At 32.9% G+C, this 22,482-nt stretch overlaps 1 protein-coding gene across 3 annotated transcripts in view; it reads left to right on the forward strand.

The window, feature by feature from the left end:
• rempA (intraflagellar transport protein rempA) overlaps window positions 1–22,482 on the forward strand; it is a 108,779-nt gene that overhangs the window by 69,679 nt on the left and 16,618 nt on the right. For all 3 annotated transcript variants that reach the window (XM_072526647.1, XM_072526648.1, XM_072526646.1), the window contains 2 exons: window positions 165–382; window positions 19,291–19,485. In XM_072526647.1, the coding sequence (XP_072382748.1) occupies window positions 165–382; window positions 19,291–19,485 (413 nt within the window). The remainder of the gene's footprint in view (window positions 1–164; window positions 383–19,290; window positions 19,486–22,482) is intronic.

Consider the following 22,482-nt stretch of genomic DNA (forward strand, 5'->3'; position numbering starts at 1 on the left):
TTCCTAAATTATAAATATAAACTACGAAGCAGTCCATTCCATATAGAAAGCCAAAGAAATTTTGGCTCCATTTTGGCAATGATAAATAATGCAATGATTCGAATTACAAAAAATATTAATTTAACTTCGTTTCTTTAAATTGGTTGGTGTGTATTTATTTGTAGGTGATCTTGAAAAATCTGCAATGTTATACCACAGAGGAGGAATGTTACACAAAGCTATCGATTTAGCATTCAGAACTAAGCAATATGATATCCTTCAAGAAATTGCTTCTGAACTAAACGCTGATTCGGATCCTTCACTGGTTCGGAAATGCGCGGAATATTTCATCGATAATGAGCAGTTTGACAGAGCTGTTGATCTTCTAGCCATAGTTAAAAAGGTACAATATAAATAAATTTACTCTAAATTTCCAACGTTATATGTCATATTTATGTACGATGGAGTAATAAAGAAAATGGCATAGTTTATAGTTTCAAGGTACAAATTTTTCTGTTAAATCCATAGGTGTGCCATATTTCATCGCTTTTACTAAACTTCCTGCATTAATTGTTTATACTTGTCATAAATAAATTAAAATCAGCTACTCATTTATATTATGAAAGAAGATTTTGGAATTTCTGTAGTTTTTTAAATATTATTTTAATGGATTATTTTAAATATATATATATATATATATATATATATATATATATATATATATATATATATATATATATATATATATATATATATATATATATATATATCTACGGCATTAAGTGAACTCCGCCCATGTTAAAATTCAGGTTCAATTGAGCTCCGTGGTCAAGCGGATACCGATATACGGAGCTCACTTGACAATTCCGTAATATTGGTTCAGTCGATTCATCAACATGTAGAGTTTAATAATTTATAAAAATTTTTTGGAGCCCGTAAATACCCCTGTATCATAACTGTATATCACTTAGTTCACGTGTATATATTATAGGGGTCGTTCAGATCTTCTTCATTGTATATTTGAGCCATACGTTTATCGGTTTAAGTAAGCTCTGAGAGTTTGGCAACTGTGCGATTATACCGTATGTTCCCTGAACGGTTTATATGGGCTCCTTATTTTTATCTACTGTTTGTAGACAGTGGAATGTCATACGCATTACACTGTGTAACAGAGGATATTATATTACCTGGTATAACTAAGTACTAAAATGTAACTGGTTCTTTAAAAAACAGGTATGTAGATACAAAAGGATTTGGGCTTATTATTGAATGGAATGTTCGCTTGCATCGAAAATTTTATTTTTTCTGTATTTTTAAAGATGTTGTTTTTTTATTTAATATAATTTTATTAGTTCAATTAGTTCAAGAAATTTCGTAATATATTTTGTTTACGTGAGTATGTCTTTGTACATTTTATGTAAGCATCTGAATAATAAAAACTACTTTTATTTTATCCAATCTTCTGCGATATATTGTATAAAGCTTTTTTAATATTTTAGTTCTGGTCTTATTTGTGTACTACATATGAAAATAAATATGGTTAAGTGCTACAATAGATATTTTTGTGTTAAAATTAATAGACAGAATGGTTAATTTGTCTAACAAGGTATATTCGGCAGCAGAAGCATATAGTACAAGCGTCTATGTTTTAAGGGCGGAAGGACGTGCGCCTCATTTTTAGCTGACAAGCTTGAGAAGAATATTATTTCTGGTCCTCAATTTATCTTTTAGTTTTAAACAATAATCTGTGAGTGACCCGGTGTAATACAAACTATTTTCAAGGAATTTATAGGAAGTCTACAGTTCAATGATTTTATGACAAGATTGGATGTTCAGTTTTGTGAAAACGTCTATGTCGAGGAAATTGAAGGAGCACCCACGAGTTTTTCAGGGGTTTTGGCTGAAAATTGATTCATAGTTTATTTTTATTGTGCAATAATAGGTGTCTCGTCTATATAATAGAAGTCCTAGTATCTACCGGTATGGATCGTTTGTTTGTGTAAATGTTATACAGTGTAGGTGCCTTTATGCTACCCCAAGCGAGACCGTTCTTCATCTGCTATTCTTAACATTGAGTGATACAAAAAATATTCTCTTGTGTAGGCATACGCAAATAATATAAGTGAGTTTGTTATCTAAGGGGATATCGTATAGTTTTTCGAGAAATATTTTGTAATTTAAGGTGTCGTAAGCGGCATTTGGATTGAAAAATACCACCCCTGATACCCGATATTTTTCGTACCCGTCTTTGATGTGTTGGGTAAGATTTAGCATTTGTAATGTACCTGATCTTCCCTATCTATAGCCACTTTTGTCTTTTAATTTGAGCTTTTCTTCAAATATCGGTGAAATCATATTAACGATCTTGTGCAAAAGTATTTTAAATAGCTGACAAAATAAAGATATTGGCCGATAGTTTTTGTGGTCGTTGGAGTTTTTGCCAAGTTTAAGCAAGGTAACAACTTTGGCTTGTCTCTAGATTTTGGGTGTTTCCATAATTTGAATACAGTTGTTCATCATCCGGATAAGCCATTGTGGTGTTTTTGGTCCAGATTTCGTAATAAGCTTTGTGCTCAGATCCTCAATGTCGGTAGTTGTATTATTTTTCATTAAATATGTAGATGGTGGATCCAAGCTCAACATCGTTGAAAGTTTCTCTGAAAGCTGACTGGTTTTGTCCTTTCTTACTTTGAGTTATTCTTTGCTTTTTTTCCGACAGAGATAGCATGTCTATATCTATAATGTGGTTTTCAGCGATAAGCTTTATTCCAAATACCCTACGTTAGGCCCTATATGTGTTTCCTGCACTAGAAATAAGTCAGATTCGTGTTTAGCGCATATGTCTGATAAGTTTAAGTAAAGTAAAATTTCTTGATCTCTAGATATACCCTTAACAGTTATAAACATTATGTTATTAGAATAGTTGGTCCTAAAAAGGACCAATTTGACAAAATCATATTAAAGGGGTGACTGAAGAATTAGCCGATTAATTATTTAATCATTACCCTGGGTATACCCGATTGTGGTGGTTTTCTTAGTACTTAAATTTTCGTAAAGGCTCGTTCTTTGAACCCCATAAGTAATGCCTAATATTTTACTTTTTATTGAAAATTTAAATTTTACATGCCGTGTATTACTTTTTGACGATATTTCGAATCAGATTTGTATAGTAATAATTTAAGGTATTAAAGAGCCTGTTTGTGGAAAATAAATAAGTTTGTGATATCGTTCGCAACTCATATATAGATAATAAAAAAATAAAAACAGTTAAAATAGGTGTAAAAAATTTCAACTTCATACATCGGCGCCATTGTTCAGGTGATGGGTTTATCACAGATATCAAAGGTTACATTTTAATTCAAGGTTCTATTTGCGTATTTTCAATATTAAAAGAGTAGGAAAAGACACGTTTATGCTTTTTTTTAAATCTATTCTATTTTCTTTCTAGAGTTCCGTCTTTTTTGAACGACCTGTGGTCTTTTTTCAATTGGACACTTGTCCAAGGCTATGACAAATACTTTGTCCTCTGCTATTCTAAATTAATATGACTGATTCATTATTTTCTCTAAACATTCTGTCCTCTGCTATTCTACATTAATATGACTGATTCATTTTCTCTTTCTTGCAGCTATTTTAATGTTTATCCTGTGTATCTTTTTCTACTTCTTCTTCTTCTTCTTCTTCTTCTTCTTCTTTTTATATAGCCATGACTCTGTCTGTTTTTCAATGTGCCTCCAGTAAGTTGCCGTTCCATGGTTTTCGTGGTCTTCCTACTGATCGTCTTCCTATTGGGTAACCGTCTCTTGCCGTGTCTACTACTCTATTTGTTGTCATTTGGCTTATATGATCGTTCCATTCTACTCTTCTATTTCTTAACCAGTTCTTGATGTTCTTCACCTTGCATCTACATCGTATATCTGTACTTCTAGCTCTGTCCCATAGTGTCTTACCATCAATTTTTCTAAGTGTTTATATCTCTGTTGTTTCTAACATCCTTTTTGTCCTGTTTATGTCAGGTCTTGTTTCTGCTGCGTATGTCATTATTGTAAATTTTGTAAATTCTGCCTTTGGTTTCTTTCCCGATATTTTTATTTCTTCATATTGTTTCATTTAGGCAGCCTGCGGCTCTGTTTGCTCTATTCAGTGGATCTTCCACTTAAGTTTCGAGCTTTCCGTAGCTAGATAATGTGATACCTAGATATTTAAACTTCATCACTTGTTCTATTATCTGACCTTCCAGCTCCAATTAACATATTAGTAAACTTGCTATTGTAACCATGCATTTTGTCTCTTTTGAGGAAATTAACATGTTAAATTTTCTGGCGGTTATATGAAATTGGTGTAGCATACGTTGTAAATCATCTTTACTTTGAAAGAATAGTACTGCGTCGTCTGCATAGCAGATTATTTTAATTTGTTTTTCTCCCATTTGGTATCCTCTTTTATTTCTTACTTTTTATTATTTCATCCATAATCCGGTTGAACAATAGAGGACTCAGAAAATCTCCCTGTCTTATCCCATTACCAGCTTCAATAGGGTCGGTTAGTTCTTCTTCTACTTTTACTTTTATTGTCTTGTTTTGGTATATTTTATATTTTCGATTGTTTTGATTATTCAATGAAATTGACATTAATTTGATAGTTTCCATTTTATTAGTACTGATGGTATATAACTAGCATCTGTTGGTACTATATATCAATTTGAACATGTGGAAGTAAGAGCACTCTCTTGTTAGTAATTTCAGTGTAAATTATGACGAAACCAGAAATAACCCATAATATTATCCCACACCTCAAAGGTCTGCCTCGCTGTATCTGGGAGACGCAATAATTCGCTTTTGATAGATATAAACAAAAACCCACTAAGACGAACACAACATAAATCAAAAAAATCCGTCAACCTGTCAATAGGGACATACAATATTAGATCGATGTCTACGGATGAATAAGTACATGAACTGAAAGAAGAATTAACAACCATAAAATGAGATATCATAGGCCTATCAGAAACTCGACGAAAAGAAGAAACCCGAATACAGCCTATGTCATACTTAAAATAAGAAGAACATTAATTAAAATTATCTAGGTATATGCCCCCACGACAGCTTATGATGACGGAAGATATCGAACTATTTTATGAAGATATATCAAAGACTATGGAAGAACATAAAAATCGTCTTATACTAGTAATTGGAGATTTCAATGCCAAACTGGGTAGAAAACTAAACAATGAAGAAACTAAAATAGGAGATTTCGGCTATGGTCAGAGAAATGATAGAGGTGCTACTTTGATGAACTACCTAGAAGAAAAGCATCTATACGCAATGAACTCCTTTTACAAAAAGAAGCCCCAACGAAAGTGGACATGGGTCAGCCCTAATGGATCCACAAAAAATGAGATCGACTACATACTGTCCACGGAACGATATATCATTAAAGATGTAACAGTTCTTAACAGATTCACAACAGGTAGCGATCACTGGATGGTCAGAGCAAAAATTAGTGTTGACGATAACTATGAAATGAAAAGAAAAATAATTAAAAACTAGGATCTAGTAGATAGAAACAAACTAGGGCAATATAAAGAGATATACAAAGACCTATTAAAAGAACAACTTACTTAAAAATTAGACAGTGATGACAAAGATATAGATGAAATAGACAACATACTTACAGCAACGATGATTACATCAGGAAAAGAAATAGCAAAAAAGGAGCTAAAAAAGAACAATTATATATCAACAAAAACAAAGAAGCTTATGGATAAAAGAAGGAAGCTATAGAATATGTAGAAATCAATAAAACAATAAGCAGAATAATAAGAAAAAATAAGAGAAAAGAACAAGAAATAAAAAGAGAAAAAGTAATACAAAACAACAAAAATATGAAATGCTTAAGACCGAAATTAGGTAAGTGTGAAATAAACAAAAAAAAAAAAAAGATGAAAACGGACTAGAAACAAACGTTAAAGATGACATTATAAATATTATCCACCATTTCTACTCAGAACTATATAAAACAAAAAAGGAACCACCAGAAACAATTAAAAACCAACTTAAGGCTAAAGTAAAAAATGTCAACTCAGAGCTACAGCCAGAAATAAGCAAATCAGAAATAAAGAAGGCATTGAAAGAAATGAAAAACAACAAATCGCCAGTAAAAGATGGAATAACTGCAGATATGCTGAAATATGGTGGAAAAGTGGTAATTAACAATCTACATTCCGTTTTTAACAAGATATTAAAAGAAAAAAGAATCCCAAACAACTGGAAGGAATCCGTAACCATTATCCTACACAAGAAAGGGGATAAAGCAGATATAAAAAACTACCGTCCTATAACACTCCTCAATGTAATGTATAAACTCCTAACAAAAATTTTAACCAATAGATTGACGACAAAATTCGATGGATACCAGTCAAAAGAACAAGCTGGTTTTAGAAAGGGATTCAGCACAAGTGACCATTTACTAAGTATGAAAATACTTATAGAACGAGCAAATGAATAATGAAAAATGAATAAGAAAATGAATTGACCACAGATATACGGAACTAATAGCCAATATATATAAGGAAGCCAAAACAACAATTAAAGTATATGAATAAACAAAATCAATACAAATAAATAGAGGCGTGAGACAGGGTGACACAATATCACCGAAACTTTTCAATCAGGCTCTGGAAGATATTTTTAAAAGATCAGAATGGGAAGAAAAAGGTATAAAAATTTATGGACAACGCTTGAACCATCTAATATACGCTGATGACATCGCATTGATAACAGATAAATGAGAATAATTATTTGAAATGATGAAAGAACTGGACGTAGAAGCTGGAAAGATAGGCCTTAATATGAATTACAGCAAGACCAAAATTATAACAAATACAGATGAAAACATCACAATGAGGATCGGACAAGATGAAGTAGAACAAGTTCAGGATTATATATATCTGGGTCAAACTATAAAACGTAACAAAGAAAACCAAACAGCAGAGATAAAAAGACGAGTTAGACTGGCATGGGCGGCATTTGGCAAACTAAGCTACATTCTTAAAAACAAAAGATATCCACAGCATCTTAAGACCAAAGTATACAATCAATGCGTACTCCCTGTTCTAACTTATGGTTCCCAAACGTGGACATTTACAAAAGTAAACATGGACATAACCATAAAAACCCAAATAGCAATGGAAAGACAAATGTTGCACATAAGACTAATGGATAAAAAGGGAAACGAGTGGATAAGAGAGAAAACAAAAGTGAGGGATGTTAGATAAGAAGTTGCAAAATTGAAATGGAGATTTGCCGGTCACAATATAAGACAAAAAGAAGACCGATGAAACAAAATTCTTATAAGTTGGAGACCGTGGGAATATAAACGAAGCAGAGGAAGGCCCCAAATGAGATGGGCAGATGATATCAAGAAGCACGTGGGCTCTAGGTAGATGACTATACCGACAGACAGAGAAGAATGGAAAAGGATTGGGAAGGCCTATGTCCAAAGATGGACCGAAAAAGGCTAATTAGATAGAGATAGATTCTTGTGATCTTAGTATTTCCGTTGATTGAATAGTATAGGGTATCCAATATTTTAATTAACGGTATGTCAGAGTTTTATTAATTTTTATATATATTTGCAAAATGAAGAAGAAAGTTCAGTACAGGCAGTTAAACAGCTCATCTGTCAATTTAGAAGTAAGAGCAAGTACCAACTTGCTGAAAAGCATACCATACACAAAAGGGATAATAAAATGTACTGCACAAACTATAGCGATATAAGCTATATATAAGCTATATATCTATTAATTATTAGGATATACAGTATTTTTTCTAATACACCTGGAACGATTGAGTGAATAGGTGAACTATCAAATAGGAGACTATTAGTGTGGAATTAGAAAGACTAATAAATCGTTGATCAATTATTCACTATTAGGCAGTTAATGAGAAATGTTGGGAATACAAAAAAAAAAAACATTAAACTAGTTATTTATAGATTTTAAACAAACACTGATATAATCATAAGAATAAAACTATGAAATACCATGGCAGAACTAGGCTTACCTAATAAACTAATTTAACAAGGAGTAATCTACAAGTAAAGTATCTTACTGTCGACTTATTTTCAAATGTACTGCAAAGAGCTCTAAAAAATGTGAACGAATTATTAACAGCTGTTTTGAAAACTAAATATTATGAGACGAATTGGGGATATTATATTACACAAACTAAACCGCTTGCCTACAAAAAATATTAGGAAAATATGATACGACGGAAAAGACTAATGACTTTACAGCTAATTGCCACATAAGTATCAATGTAACTATAGCTCACAAAATGGGTTCAATTACATTGCAATTTTTAAATTTTTCGTGATAAAATGAAGTGATTCATTGTTGTTTTGAAAAGGTAAGTCGTTTTTTATTTTTGTATTCCTATCATCTGATATTGTAATATCAACAACATTTTTCATAATATATTCTGAAATGCGCTTTCTATTACTGATAACGAACAAAAGTTTTTTTAACTTCTAGTTTATATAATTATGTAGGAATTTAGATTTTTATCTTGTTCTTACTATAGTGCTAAAGCACAAATGTAGTTATAGTCTACCGTATTTTTTCATAGTGTTCATAGTTTTTGATTGTAGTATAGCTTATGTGTTTATAATAACTAGCACATAGAAAATAATAAAATTTTGTACCCTGTGCTTTATGTTTATTATCCTTTATTGTATTGGAACATCTATAGTTCTGTAGTGGAACAAGTATAGTAATACATTTTAATTGTTGAACAAAAGAGAAAATAAAAACACTTTTTGTGGTGTGCCACTTAACCATACACAAAATCGTACACAAATAGTCAAATGGTAGTAAAAGTTTCCGATATAGGCCGCCAGACGGCAAAGGCATCGCCGCGCTCGATGTCTATACTATGAAATGTTTTTCAGATAGTCTTCGAATCAGATTTTTTCAAAACATTAAATTACATCTTTTTGTCTTTCTTTATTTAGGCTAACCGCTACTGTTTTTTTTCTTCAGCGTTTCTTCTTAAATTACATTAATGTTATATTTACAATTCTTTCTGGAACGAGCTATAATTTTTCTCAAATAACCATTTTGTGTGGTTTAGTCACCTTACGGTTTAGCGTGCTTTGGCTCTTTAAAGTCCCTTTTAATATTAATATCGTTTGAGAAATTTTTCCCAGATGACTAAATAAATTTCTTTAACATACAAGAAAGAGGACGTAGAGTAGGGCATAACGTAACTTAGATGTTGAATGAAAACTGCAAATTGCTGCTTAGATTGACAAATACCACTCCTCATACCTAATATCTTTTGTACCCATCTTTGCTGTGTTGGGCAAGATTTAGTATTGGTGACGTACATGATCTTTCCTGTCTATAGCAACTTTTGTCTTTTAATTTGAGTTTTTCTTCTGTTTTACCTCTTGAGAAGTATTTTGTAAAGCTGACAAAATAAATATATTGACCGATAGCTTTTGTGGTCGTTGGAGTTTTTGCCAGGTTTAAGCAAGGCAACAACTTTGTCTTTGCTTGGTTTGTCTGAAGACTTTGGATATCAGTAACTGTTGTATTTTTGGTCCAAATTTTATAATAAGCTTTGTGCTCAGATCTTCAGTCAGTGCCGTACTATTCTTCATTATATACGTAGATAGTGGATCCAAGCTCAACATCGTTAAAAGGTTCCTTCAGCTGACTGGTTTTGTCCTCTCTCATTTTAAGTTTTTCTTTGCTTCTTTGCCGGCAGAGATAGCACTTTTACATTTATTATGTGATTTTCAGCGATCAGCTTAATTCCAAATACACTATTTTTTGCCTTCTATGTATTTTCTGCACTAGAAATGCGTCACATTTGTGCTAAGCGCATATGTCTGATAAGGTTAAGTAAAGTAAAGTGTCTTTATCTTTAGATATGCCCTTAATATTTATAGACATTATTAGAATAATTGATCCTAAAAAGGACCGATTTGACAAAAATCATATTGACCGGGTGATTCTGATTAGCCGATTAATTAATTATTCATTACCCAGGGTACAACTGATTACGGTGGTCTTATTTGTACTCAAATTTTCGTAAAGGCTTTTCTTTTGAACCCCATAAGAAATGGCTAATTAACTTTTCATTAAAAATAATTTTACACACTTACTTTTCGACGATATTTCGAATCAGATTTGTATAGTAATAAGTATAGTTAATATGAAGTCTCTTTGTGAAAAGTAAATGAGTTTGTAATATCGGTCACAACTCATATATGAATGATAAGGACATAAACGGTTAAAATAAGTGCACAGAATTTTAACTAAATATATCGGCGCCATTGTTTAGGAGATGGATTTATCCCAGAGATTAAAGGTTAAATGTATATTCCAGGTTCTATCTACGTATTTTCATTACTAAAAAAGTATATTTAAAATAAAGGCCTTAAGATATATTTAGATTCTATGGAAATTAGAATCTATGGAAATTAGCAAATTAAAAAATACAGACATAATTATTCTGAATGACAAAATTGAGACAAACAGTTGCCTCAAGTATTGTTTATATTGTAAAGGTTATCGTCATAGTATAGTCAGAACGCAACAAGGTTCTATTGGCTTTTCTGCTTTTTGTCTCCTCATTCCTATTGAAAACTTAGCCACGTAAATAACGTTTTAAAAATATGTATCAATATTTCTTTAGTGCCTTTCCTAAGATAACTTTTTTTAAGCCTACTTCGTTTGACTACATGTAATGGATTTGATAGTTCCCAACAGATAAGTATTGATTGTAGGTTGGATAGCAGTTGGTTGTACAGGCATGTGTTGATAAATATGATGGGTCGGTAGGTAGTTCCATTATTCCTAAATCTGACCATATGTTACCTCCCCTGTTGATTCGTGGACGTCCTAAGGGCATTTTTTCTCTCGGGGCATTCTCCCAGTTTAACTTGGCAATGCAGTTATTAGAAAGCCTTTGGATGTAGCCAGCGTAACTTTGGCGTTGAGATTTAGTCTCTTGTATGACGTTGCTATCTTTATATATCTGTTAGACCTTGGCATTAGTTCCGGTTCGGTATTGGTTAGTATTCGGACCTTTGTAAGTTGGAAAATAATTCTGATGGCTTTTCTAGTAATCCTGATCTAATTAATACCTAAGTTTTACTTACATTGTTTTGTCAGCGTTCTCGTCACATTTAAGTCAATAGCACTGGTTTAATCACTGTTTTATATATCCTGATTTTAGGGATTTGTATTAGACTTCTGGATTTAAAAGTGTTATGTGGGTTATATTTACATCAGTTAGCTACCTGAATATTCCATTTTATTTCTTATGTGACAGCGTTATCTACGATACCTAAAACGCTGCAATCTTTCAAAATTATATGGGTTTATTGTTACGTTATGCCCTACCCTACGTCCTCTCTCTTGTATGTTAAAGAAATTTATTTAGTTTTCTCATTACTTACTATCAGACCGTTTTTTGCTGCTAATAGCATTATTTTGTAGCATTCTAATATTTAATCTATGAATTAAATCCGGATAGCAAATAGATATTTTTCACTTTCTCGGAGAAATAATATTCTAACATACAAAATCCTATTAAATTGCCAAAACCTTTCTTGCATATTATATTTACTTATGAGGGACAGCAGCAATATCAGTACCATAATAAGGCGTATAGTCCTGGACTGGCTAATCGTTGGATAATTGAAAGCATGAGTGTAGCAGTTATAATGTTTTCGGGACTGCTACCTGGTATCGGGGAGCAGAGATATCAGTACCAAGTTAGTGCATATAGGAATTGTTGCTTGAACTTTATTATTATTAAACAGCACTATATTTCCTAGTAAAATCCTCATGACTTTACAGTAAGACAAATTTTCGAACGTTGGTTATGGAAACATCATGTACATACCACCGGATTCCCTAGATCGACATTCAGCAAAATATAAATATCTGGGAGCTTACATCAACAAAGAATTAGATTCAGACTAAGAAATCAGGGTACGAATAGAAATGGCAAGGGCAGCGTTCTTAAAATTCAAGCAATTGTTCTGTGACAAAAATCTTAATACTGCGCTGAGACTGAGGTTTGTTGAATGTTACGTCTGGTCTCAACTATTGTACGGAGTAGAAATATGGACGGTAAAAGCGCAAATAGTTAGGAAGCTTCAAGCCTTTGAATTTTAGATATACCGGAGAATGTTGAGAATTCCATGGACTGCCAGGGTCACCAATGAGGAAGTGCTGAGAAGGATGGGTCGAGACAAAAAATTGTTGAGAACAATAAAAGTACGCAGGACTGCATACCTGGAACACATACTAAGGAATATAAAGTCTTCTGCAGACCATCATGCAGGGTAGAGTCGATGGCAAAAAGGGAATAGGTAGAAAGAGGAAGTCATGGCTGCGAAATATTCGTGACTGGACAAAGATGACTGTAGACGAATTGTTCCACGTTGCAAAAGACAGAGATACTTTTAGAAATGTGGTCGCCAACCTCCGTTAATGGGGACGGCATAGGAAGAAAAATAATGATACGCTAAACAAAAAAAAACAGAGATGAAGATAGGCGCCAAGAAACTCTGTGTTATAAAACAGTTGAATAAAATACAGATTCTCGATTCAAATATTCAAAAATTTAATGAAGAGCTTACCAAAATAGAAATAACGTCTATTTAAAATGCAATTCATTAATGGCTCAAGGTACAAAGCAGTCCTAGCATCTGCTAATGATATTGATCTTATAAGAAACTCTCTCCGCAAACGACATCTTCAACAAAGTGAAGAGAGCACGAAAAATGTTTTACTTAAAATCAACAAAATAAAAACCAAATACAAGCGAATCAACAGAAGAAAGCAATTCAATACAGAGCATAATTCACTTAAGACCTATTTTAATACATGAATGCGAATCATGGACAATGACTAAAACAAATAAGGAAGAACTCCGAATATTTGAAAGAAAAATAATAAGAAAACTTTTTTAACCTCATTATCATATTGCTACAAATCCGTATAGAATAAGAACACGTACTAAATAAAGAAAGCTCTTATAAATATATTGTTTAGGAAAATAAATCGCTTAAGGTAGATCGGACACATGCATAGACGCCAAGATGTCAAACTTGGTTAAAAAACGTAAACTAATTTTTGAAACCAAATTCAGTATTTTGCTTTAATCTGTGCCTTCTAAGAATTGCAAGGAAAAACAGACGTTGATAAAACTGTTATTAGAGACATGGGGAATCTAAAAATTGCATTCCACAACATATCTCCTCAACTAAGCAAAAATCCTTAACGAATTGATTTCTAGTACTCGTACAGAGTATATCGGAATAAAAGGAAAAAGACAGTTAAGCAAGAAGAAAAGTGCAAGCATTTACGTTTTAAGGGTGAAAGGATGTGCGCCCCATTTTTAGCTGACAAGCTTGCGGAGCATACTATTTCTGGTCCTTAGTTTGCCTTTTAGTTTTAAACAAGATTCTGTGATTGACAACGTGCGATATAAACTATCTACAAGGTATTTATAGGAAATTCAGAGTTCAAGGATTTCATCACACTATTGGATGTTCAGTTTTGTGAAAGCGCCTGTGTTGGGAAAATTGAAGGAGCGTTCCTAAGATTTTCGGGGTTTGGCTTAAAATTAAATCGTAGTTCATTTTTATTATATTTAAAGCATCTATTAGATTTTTCTCCACTCCAGCAACAAAAGTTTTTGGTTGTGCAATGTATGGTCTACATGAAAATCCTAGTATCTACTGGTATCTGTTGATCATTTGTGTAAATGTAATACAGTGTAGGTGCCATTACGCTACGCCAAGCGAGACCGTTTGTCTGCGTTCTCCATATTACCATTGAATGATACGAAAAATCTTCTGTTCTGTAGATATACGCGGATAAAACGATGTTTACAGTTTGTCATACAGTTTTTGAAGAAATGTCCTCTAATTTAATGTGTCGTAGGCGGCATTTAGATTGACAAATACCACCCCTGATACCTGATATCTTTCGTACCCGTTGTTGCTTTTTGCAACAACGGGTACGTTATTACGTACGTTATAAGTATTACGAATAAAAATAAATAAGCAAGAAGAATATAAGTGAACCATATTTAAAATAAGTGACAGAAAAAAGAATATTATATATACATTTACTTCTAAATTAAAAATAAAATACTCGTATGCCGATCACGAAAGATACAAAATTTACAAGCTAAAAAGTATTTTTTAAAACAACCGATCGTATTATATGTAATAATTGTAATAGATATGTTGGCTATAATCAAATTACCATAAAGTCACCGAAATATTTTATCTGAGTAATGATTCACTACTGATTGCTACGTTACGTTATACGATACATTTATAGTTAAAGCGAAATTAGGTGTTATGCCTACTTATTATTTTAGTATCTGTTACAAGTTACATACTAAAGTATTATAGTAAGATATTGAATTCCCTACATTTAAAAATTGAAATATTGAAATTAGACAGTAGAAAATTGTAATTTTAAGATTGATTTACAAATTATTATAATTTAAATTTTACTACTTTATGAAACAAATATTGTACATCATAAAACGTAGCAATCGAAACATCGAAACGTACATTTATATAATAAATTTTTCAGTGTCAATGCATTAAAAAAATACTAATACATAAAAATTGCCTTTTCCAAGCTTATAACAGACACTAACTTAAGTTTAAAAATAATTAAAGCAAGTAATATAAATTACCACCATAAAATATTTAACTACATTAACCAAGTATTTGTGGAATTTCAGAATGAATAAATTGATTGATATTTAAATAAATTTCAAGTTCCAAAACGTACCTGCTATAAAATTTAAAAATCTACGACTAATCAAATTATTGGCAACATCGGAGGAGTTTAGTTGTGTACGGGGAAGAATACATACGGATCCCAAAAGTGTTTTACCCTATTACGGAGTTCATTTAATCCTACGTGTTGGTCGGAGTCTACATAAAGCGCTACCCAGATAATAATATACACGGTGTATATTCTCCTGGAGTTAGTATAATACCGTTTTAGTACGGGGCCCACATTAACCGCTAGATCTATATATATATATATATATATATATATATATATATGTGAGTATATAATTTGCTTATTCTGTCTGTCTGTCTGTCCGTCCGTAACCCCACTGATGACACTACATTATATCTCCGTTGTTATTGATTCGATTGGAGCATGTGATGCGTTAAATAAAATGTGAGGGGATAAGGATTATATTAAGATAAAAAAACAAACAAAGCGACTACCAAAAGGACACTACACCTTATTATCGTTATGAATTAATATATAGTGACATACAAGATATCACATGACAGTACGGTTGATAATAGACACATTCAAAATAAAGGTTTTAAGCTATATTAGAATCTACGGAAATAAACAAATTAAAAAATACAGATATAATTCTGAATGATCAACTTGAGACAAAGAGTTCTCCTCTCCTCAACTTATTTAGTTAAAGACTATAAAGGATAAACACATACCAGAAATATATCCCATTTCCATTCGTTAGACTTATCCATTCATATGTCACTCAACGTAAAATCACGGTAAAGATGCGAGGTCATTTCTCAGTCTCTTTTACTCCTACAGCAGGAGTTCCACAAGGTTCCGTGTTGGGACCTATACTCTAAACGACATACAATAGCGACTTCCCTAATCCACGTAACACTCGCACCCTTACTTTACTTTACACAGATGACACTGCTCTCGTAACAACCTCTCGAGATATAGATGCTCAAAGGGTTTGTATGTAGGTTTGCTCAAAATCACCTTAACCTAGTCGGCAGGTGGTGCGGGAGATAAAGAGTAACATCTAACCCTAATAAAACACAATTGATTTTCTTTAGACACCCCAATCTCAGTGGATACACTACACACAATTTAGCCGCAAAAAGCAACCTTAGACTCTGGGGCGATCGACTCCAGCTCTGTAGCCAGATAGAGTACCTCGGTGTGGTGTTCACAGAAACACTAAACTGGAGGGCTGATCTGGCTGCAACCCGTAACAAGGCGAGGAGAAGAGTCGGTTTAGTTAATGTCCTCTGTGATAAATTCGGACGGACACACTCACGTACACTTATACGCACATACAAAACATTTATTAGGCCGGTGATTGAATATAGAGCAAATTTTTTGGCCATGTTCAATCACCGCCTTACACAACAACTGCTGGGATTGGAACGGGAATCCTGCGTAGTGTAAACTACAAACGGCACGACTACCTCTCCGACCTCATACATCAACTGTTAAATATCCAGCCCATTGATGAGAGGCTTTCCTCTCTTAGCAGGAGTTATACAATCAAAACCATCCGTGGCCAGAACATCAGAGCCCAAAATATCATTAAAACTGCATTAAATCTTTCGGCAAATTGCCGACTCTAGTCAGCAACGAACTCCCTGATGAATACATTAATAACCTGGAGGCAACTCCACTTTATTTCCGCCGTAACTAATAAATAGCTCACTTCGAGCTTTGCTACGGACAAAGAGAGATCGGTTTTCTGTGGTTTCTTGATCCCATTGCACAATTATACCTCTCTATTGTGAGGTTACAGCCACAGCTGCCCTCTCCGCGATTCATTACATTTATACATTTATTAATTAAATTTATTTACAATTCATAACTATATAATTTTTACTAATAAATTTCTGAGAAGGACCGTTTTAGGTAAAACCCTTTCACCTCTGACCACTCTGAACCCCACCTCTTCCGCAGAACTACAGCCACCGACGCGTACCACCAGTGAGTCCAACGCAGCGACGCAATGTCGACACCAAACGAAAACAAATCACGTCTTGAAGAGGTGTACCACTTAAAACAGGACAACAAAATCAGACAAAAAGAAAACAACCGACAGAGAGAGAACAACCAGACAAATATGGAAAAATAGGTCACTTGAGAACTCTGGCCGAAAAAGCTGTAGTGATAATAATTTGAAACGAATTTTGTGAAAGTGTTAAAAACAAAAGTTTTCAGTATTTTATTGTTACATATATAAACAAATAACAAGAAACAATCACACTTACCTCCTATGTTTCTTTCAGCAAACCTGTTAGCAATTATTTATATGTGGTCCAACAGAAAAAAAGATTGTTAGAGAAATCAAAAATACTATATTGTTACATACAAGCTATATTTATTATTAGCTGAAACATAGATTTAACTGGACATATTAATTTACATCTTTATTGACATCTATAACAAGAAACCATTATAAATGAATACCTTCTTACACCTTTAAAAAGTTTAAAACAAATTTCTCTCGATGACGTGGTAAAGTTATTTAAAAATGATCTTAATATTGAATGTTATTTACAAAAAATAAAAGTGATTATTATATTATGATATGTAGAATTTTCGCTTCTTAAAATGCACATACAAATTGAGTGTGTGTGGTATATGAGAACAAAGGTTATTCGAACATGCAAAACATTTAGGTGGTGTACCCCTGTTACATGTAGAAGAAAAAATAATAGATAAAAATAGATATGTTTCCTTTTTTATCGGTCTCCTATCAAAAAATAATCAGCATTTTAATTGAAACTGCCGTGAAAGGGTATAGAAAAAAGGTAAAAACTACGGTGAATTTCTGCTTTCATCACGATTAAAGATGAACTAATCTGCACTAATTTGAACTTGCAGGGGACACCAACTACTGCCAGGGACTACTTGGTCGCCAAACATCGTCCATACCGGCAAAAAGCCGGTAATAGCGGTATGCCGTTGAATTCAATCTGATTCCTCAAGATCGCCCGACACAGACCAGTCAAAAGCAAAACCAAGACTGAATTCCTTCATTCATGCCTCGATCATCTGTTCCCGGCAAAAAAAAACTCCTGTCTGGGATCTGATTAAATTTCATTTTTGTAAATGTAAATTTTAGTTAATGTAAAGAAACACTTATCACTCCGTTAGCGGCAATTACAATTTAAATAAATGATTGGATTGTATTTATTCCAATCGAACAGACATTACTGTGTTTTTCTTTGAAGATTTTTTAAAACGCACATTAACACCTTATTTACAACGGAATTTGAAATACGTGAATTAAAACTTTACACAAACCGGAATTTAAAAATGCTACACTTTTGTTCAAAAAGCTATGTATGATACACCTTACGACTGGCTGGTGGATAAACCAAAAGCATGCAGGCTCATAAGGCTAGTTTCTATACCCAAACCTGACAAAATGGGATGGGAAAAACCTAAGTCCCTGAGGCTGATAAGTCTGATGTCACTTGATAGTACTCGATAAAGTACCATTTCAAGTGAACATATGCCCACGAAAGAGATGGGGTAGAGGAAACGAGAAATACAACCTAGACTGCAGGGTTATACCTGTTACACAAATGGATCTAAAACTGCGGGAGAGTTGTGTGTGGAAATATTCAGTAGTAATGGAAATGTAAACATTTCTATTCCGTTAAGAGATTTATGCAATATATGCATTGTGCAGGAGAAAGTGTGATTAATGTTTTCGAACTAAAGAGGATCAATATACACAGATATTCAAGGGTCATGGGGATCTTAGAAGCTCTAGGCAATTGTGGAAATTTTCGAGAACAACTCGACAGACTGGTGGAACATAAAAGTGTCACACTGGTATTGGTTCCAGTCACCATAAAATACAAGGTAATGAAATAGCTGATAAAGTTACCAGAAGAGAATGAACTATACTAGTGACAAAAAACACCGTCCACGTTCGGAAAAAAAGTATGACAAAATGTATATTGGACAGACATACCCTAATATGGCTGAAATATTGCGGAAAAAAAGTATCAATCAGATCAGGGCCATAACAGGCTTCCCTACTGGACATACGCTAGTCAAGGAACACCTGGAACGATGGGACTGTTTTATGGGGACTTAAGCTGCAGACACTGTAGCACAGAACCTGAAATGGTCAACCATATTTTGAATGACTGTAAGATATTAGATCGCAATTGATAAACACTTTTTGGAGATTGCCAAGTTACTACAAAAACATATGGTTGTCCATCTACTAGCTTGTACAGAATTATAAAATTCTGGAATGAGTCTCATAAATGAATGAAAGTCATCAAAGCAAATAAACGGCAATCTTTGGAACTAATGTTATATTATTGTGCACTTTATTTTATATGTACTGAAGCAGTCGTCTCTAAACAATTAAATATAAGTATTGCCACAACATCATCATCATAATATATGTCATCATATATTTTTTAAGTTTTCATTAATGCCTCATATTTAATACTATTCACATAATAATCACATTTCAGTATACAGAAGCCATTAATTTATGCATGAAACATAACGTTCAACTTACCGAAGATCTCGCAGAAAAGCTAACACCATCTAAAGACCTGGTTGATGAAGATACCAGAGAAACGGTTTTGGAAACTTTAGCTGAGAGTCTTATGGTTCAAGGAAACTATCATCTAGCGACAAAGAAATTCACCCAAGCTGGTGATAAGGTAAGTTGATAAAGAGTGTTGAATTTATTTTATATACTTAAAAGTAAAATCTTAAATTAAAATATTAAAGTATTAACTATATAATGCGTGTTACATTTAAAGAAATAAGGTTGGATATATAGATAAATAGATATAATGTTTTATTTTACATTAAATCGGATCTGCGTAGCTTATAGATGCATTACAAATCAGTTTTTTTTTTAATTCTGGGTTAAATTAACCATAAACAATTCTTCAATAAAGTTGTAACTAACGTCATTCATGTGTCTGTCGAAAAATAGGATAAAAAATAGGAAATACTGAGCAAAGGCGGATCCAGGACCGGTTTTCGAGGGTGGGGCATGAACTTTTTTGGGGGTCTGGGGGAATTTTTTTAAAAATAAATGTTAGAATTGTGAGTTTTAAGGCACTTTTCACACACTTTTGGGTACCACAACGACATTCAAAACTTATCGTTATTAAAGTATTTTCATTTGCCTAGTAACGAAAAATCAGCAAATTTTAACCTAAAACCCCATAAAGTCCAAAAAGTATAAAAAAATAAATGAAGTTTAGTTTATAAAATTAAAATAGCATAAAAAAGGGCGAATAGTATTGGTAGTTTAGTGATGCTCGAGGAATGTGCCATCCCTCACTTTGTCCAGTATTTTTCTCCGCGGGAAGGGACGGGATAGCGATTTTTTCTGCAAGACAGGAGAGTGATTCGACTACCTCGAGAAAAAAATGAAATTAATACTGACCAAAACAAGGACAATGAATGCGATCTTATTAAAACTTAAAATCTTTCAAAGTCAATATGGCATTGAAAACAGCCTTAGTCGCCAGGTTAGTATCAAGAGATTTTATTTGTAGAAGCCGGCTTAGTGGCAATGTTAATTATAATATGTCAATCTGTGACATCATTGAAACTAGAAACTCAGATGTGCATAAAGAATTAAACAAAGTTGATGCCAGTGTAGCAGTCTTGGGATCCTTCTATGTTGAGATAGATGTTAGTGCTTTAATTATATGTAAAATATCAAATCTGAACTGGATTACTTTTTTTGATGCTTTCATGATGCTCAACCCATTTTGTTTCGCATAAACTTGTTATATTTTTTTTCCGAGTTTCAGTTTTAAAACTTCATTTCTCTTGACTAACATGTTAAAAAATGATATTACTGACTTCAATGTCCCCACTGTGTTTATGATGGACTTTACATTAATAGAAGTTAAAAGGGAGTTGTTTAAAATATCATTCAGACAATGACATATAATTGCATTTGTTGCGATCTTTTTTATTTCTGTTGAGGCAGCGACTGCTTCAGAGCTCATTATGCTTTATAACTGGCAGTAACGATTCCTACACATTTCTTTGGATCCAAGTGCAGTTCCTTTAACAAGTTGAATACTATTTTTCCCAAGGCTTCTCCTGTCAGGCATTGTTCTTCCCTCTTCCTTCATTTTCACTAATTATTTTTATGTTCTTATAACCGTTAATTAACTTGACAAAGTCTTCACGAATGTTGTTAGTATGTACGTATCTTAAATTTAGAAAAAACTATAAATGTTTGAACTGCAAATATTTAAATTTATATTTTTTTAAATTCTCGGTGGAGAGGGGCATGGCCCCCTCTCTGGATCCGCCGTTGATACCGGGTCGGGTATTATTTTTATTACACTTAACATATATCAATATAATCAAGTAACAAATTCATATTCAATTGATGGATTCGACCGTTACTTGATGGAAATTCATTTTATGTAACAATAAAACACTGAAAACTTTGTTTTCAAACTTCCACAAAATTTATTTTAAATTCTTATCACTACAGCTGTTTCGGCTGATTGCCTTTCTCAAGTGATCTGTTTTTGGTATGGGTTTACACTTTATAGTCTCTAATGAAATAGGTTGAGGAGGGGAGAACTGTTTGTCTCAAGCTGGTCATTCAGAATTATATCTGTGTTTTTTAATTTGTTTATTTCCATAGATTCTAACAAAAATAGCTTAAGGCCTTTATTTTGAATGTGGAGAATTTTAAATTCGTCATTAAAAGAATGATTATGATCTAGAAGGTGAAGTGCGTATGTAGAATCTGTTTTTCTATTATTGAAAGCCCTTTTATGTTCTGCTATTCGTTTATTAAAATTTCTACCTATTTGACCAATGTAAGTTTTTGGGCAGTCGCCACATTTAAGTTTGTACACACCACTGTGTAAGTGTTTTTTATGTTGGCTCTTGTTGTTTTTAATATATTTGCCTAGGTTGTTATTTGTTCTGAAAGCTGGTGTTATTCCTTTCTTTTTTATGTGTTTGGCTATTTTTGTTGATATTTTGCCTGTATATGTAATCGAGCGGAAGGTACTGGGTTTTTTCTCTGGTGGTGGAAATACTAAGTTCAGGGCTTTCTTGTGTAGTTTTTGATTTAACATTTTATTAATTGTTTGTTCGTTGTATCCATTGTTTACTGCTATTTGCTTAATGATATTTAATTCTGTCTCAAAATTGTATTTTGACATAGGAATTGCTGTTAATCTATGTAACATACTATGATAGGCTGCCAGTTTATGTTGTGTGGGATGGGATGATGAATTGTGAATAGTCGTGTCAGTATGTGTAGGTTTATGAAATATGGAGAAGTCATGTTTGTTTTTAAGTCTGGTAATTTTTAAATCTAAAAAATTTATGGATTGATTTTGTTCTGTTTCTATTGTAAATTCAATATGACTATGAAGAGAATTAATATACGATAAAAATTGGTCAAGTTGCCTGTTAGTTCCTGTGAAACATACCAGTACATCGTCTACGTATCTCCACCAATATAAAAACTGTTTGAATATGGGATGTTTTAAAATGTTTGTCTCTAGATGATCCATAAAAATATCTGATAGCAATGGGCTTAGAGGATTGCCCATTATAAGTCCTGCTCTGTTATTCGTATATAATTCATTATTAAATTCAAAGTAGTCCTGGTTTATGCAAACTTCAAGAAGATCTAAAATTTCAGATGTAATGAT

This window comes from Diabrotica undecimpunctata, chromosome 3 (assembly GCF_040954645.1).
Source record: "Diabrotica undecimpunctata isolate CICGRU chromosome 3, icDiaUnde3, whole genome shotgun sequence".
In the NCBI taxonomy this organism is placed as follows: domain Eukaryota; kingdom Metazoa; phylum Arthropoda; class Insecta; order Coleoptera; family Chrysomelidae; genus Diabrotica; species Diabrotica undecimpunctata.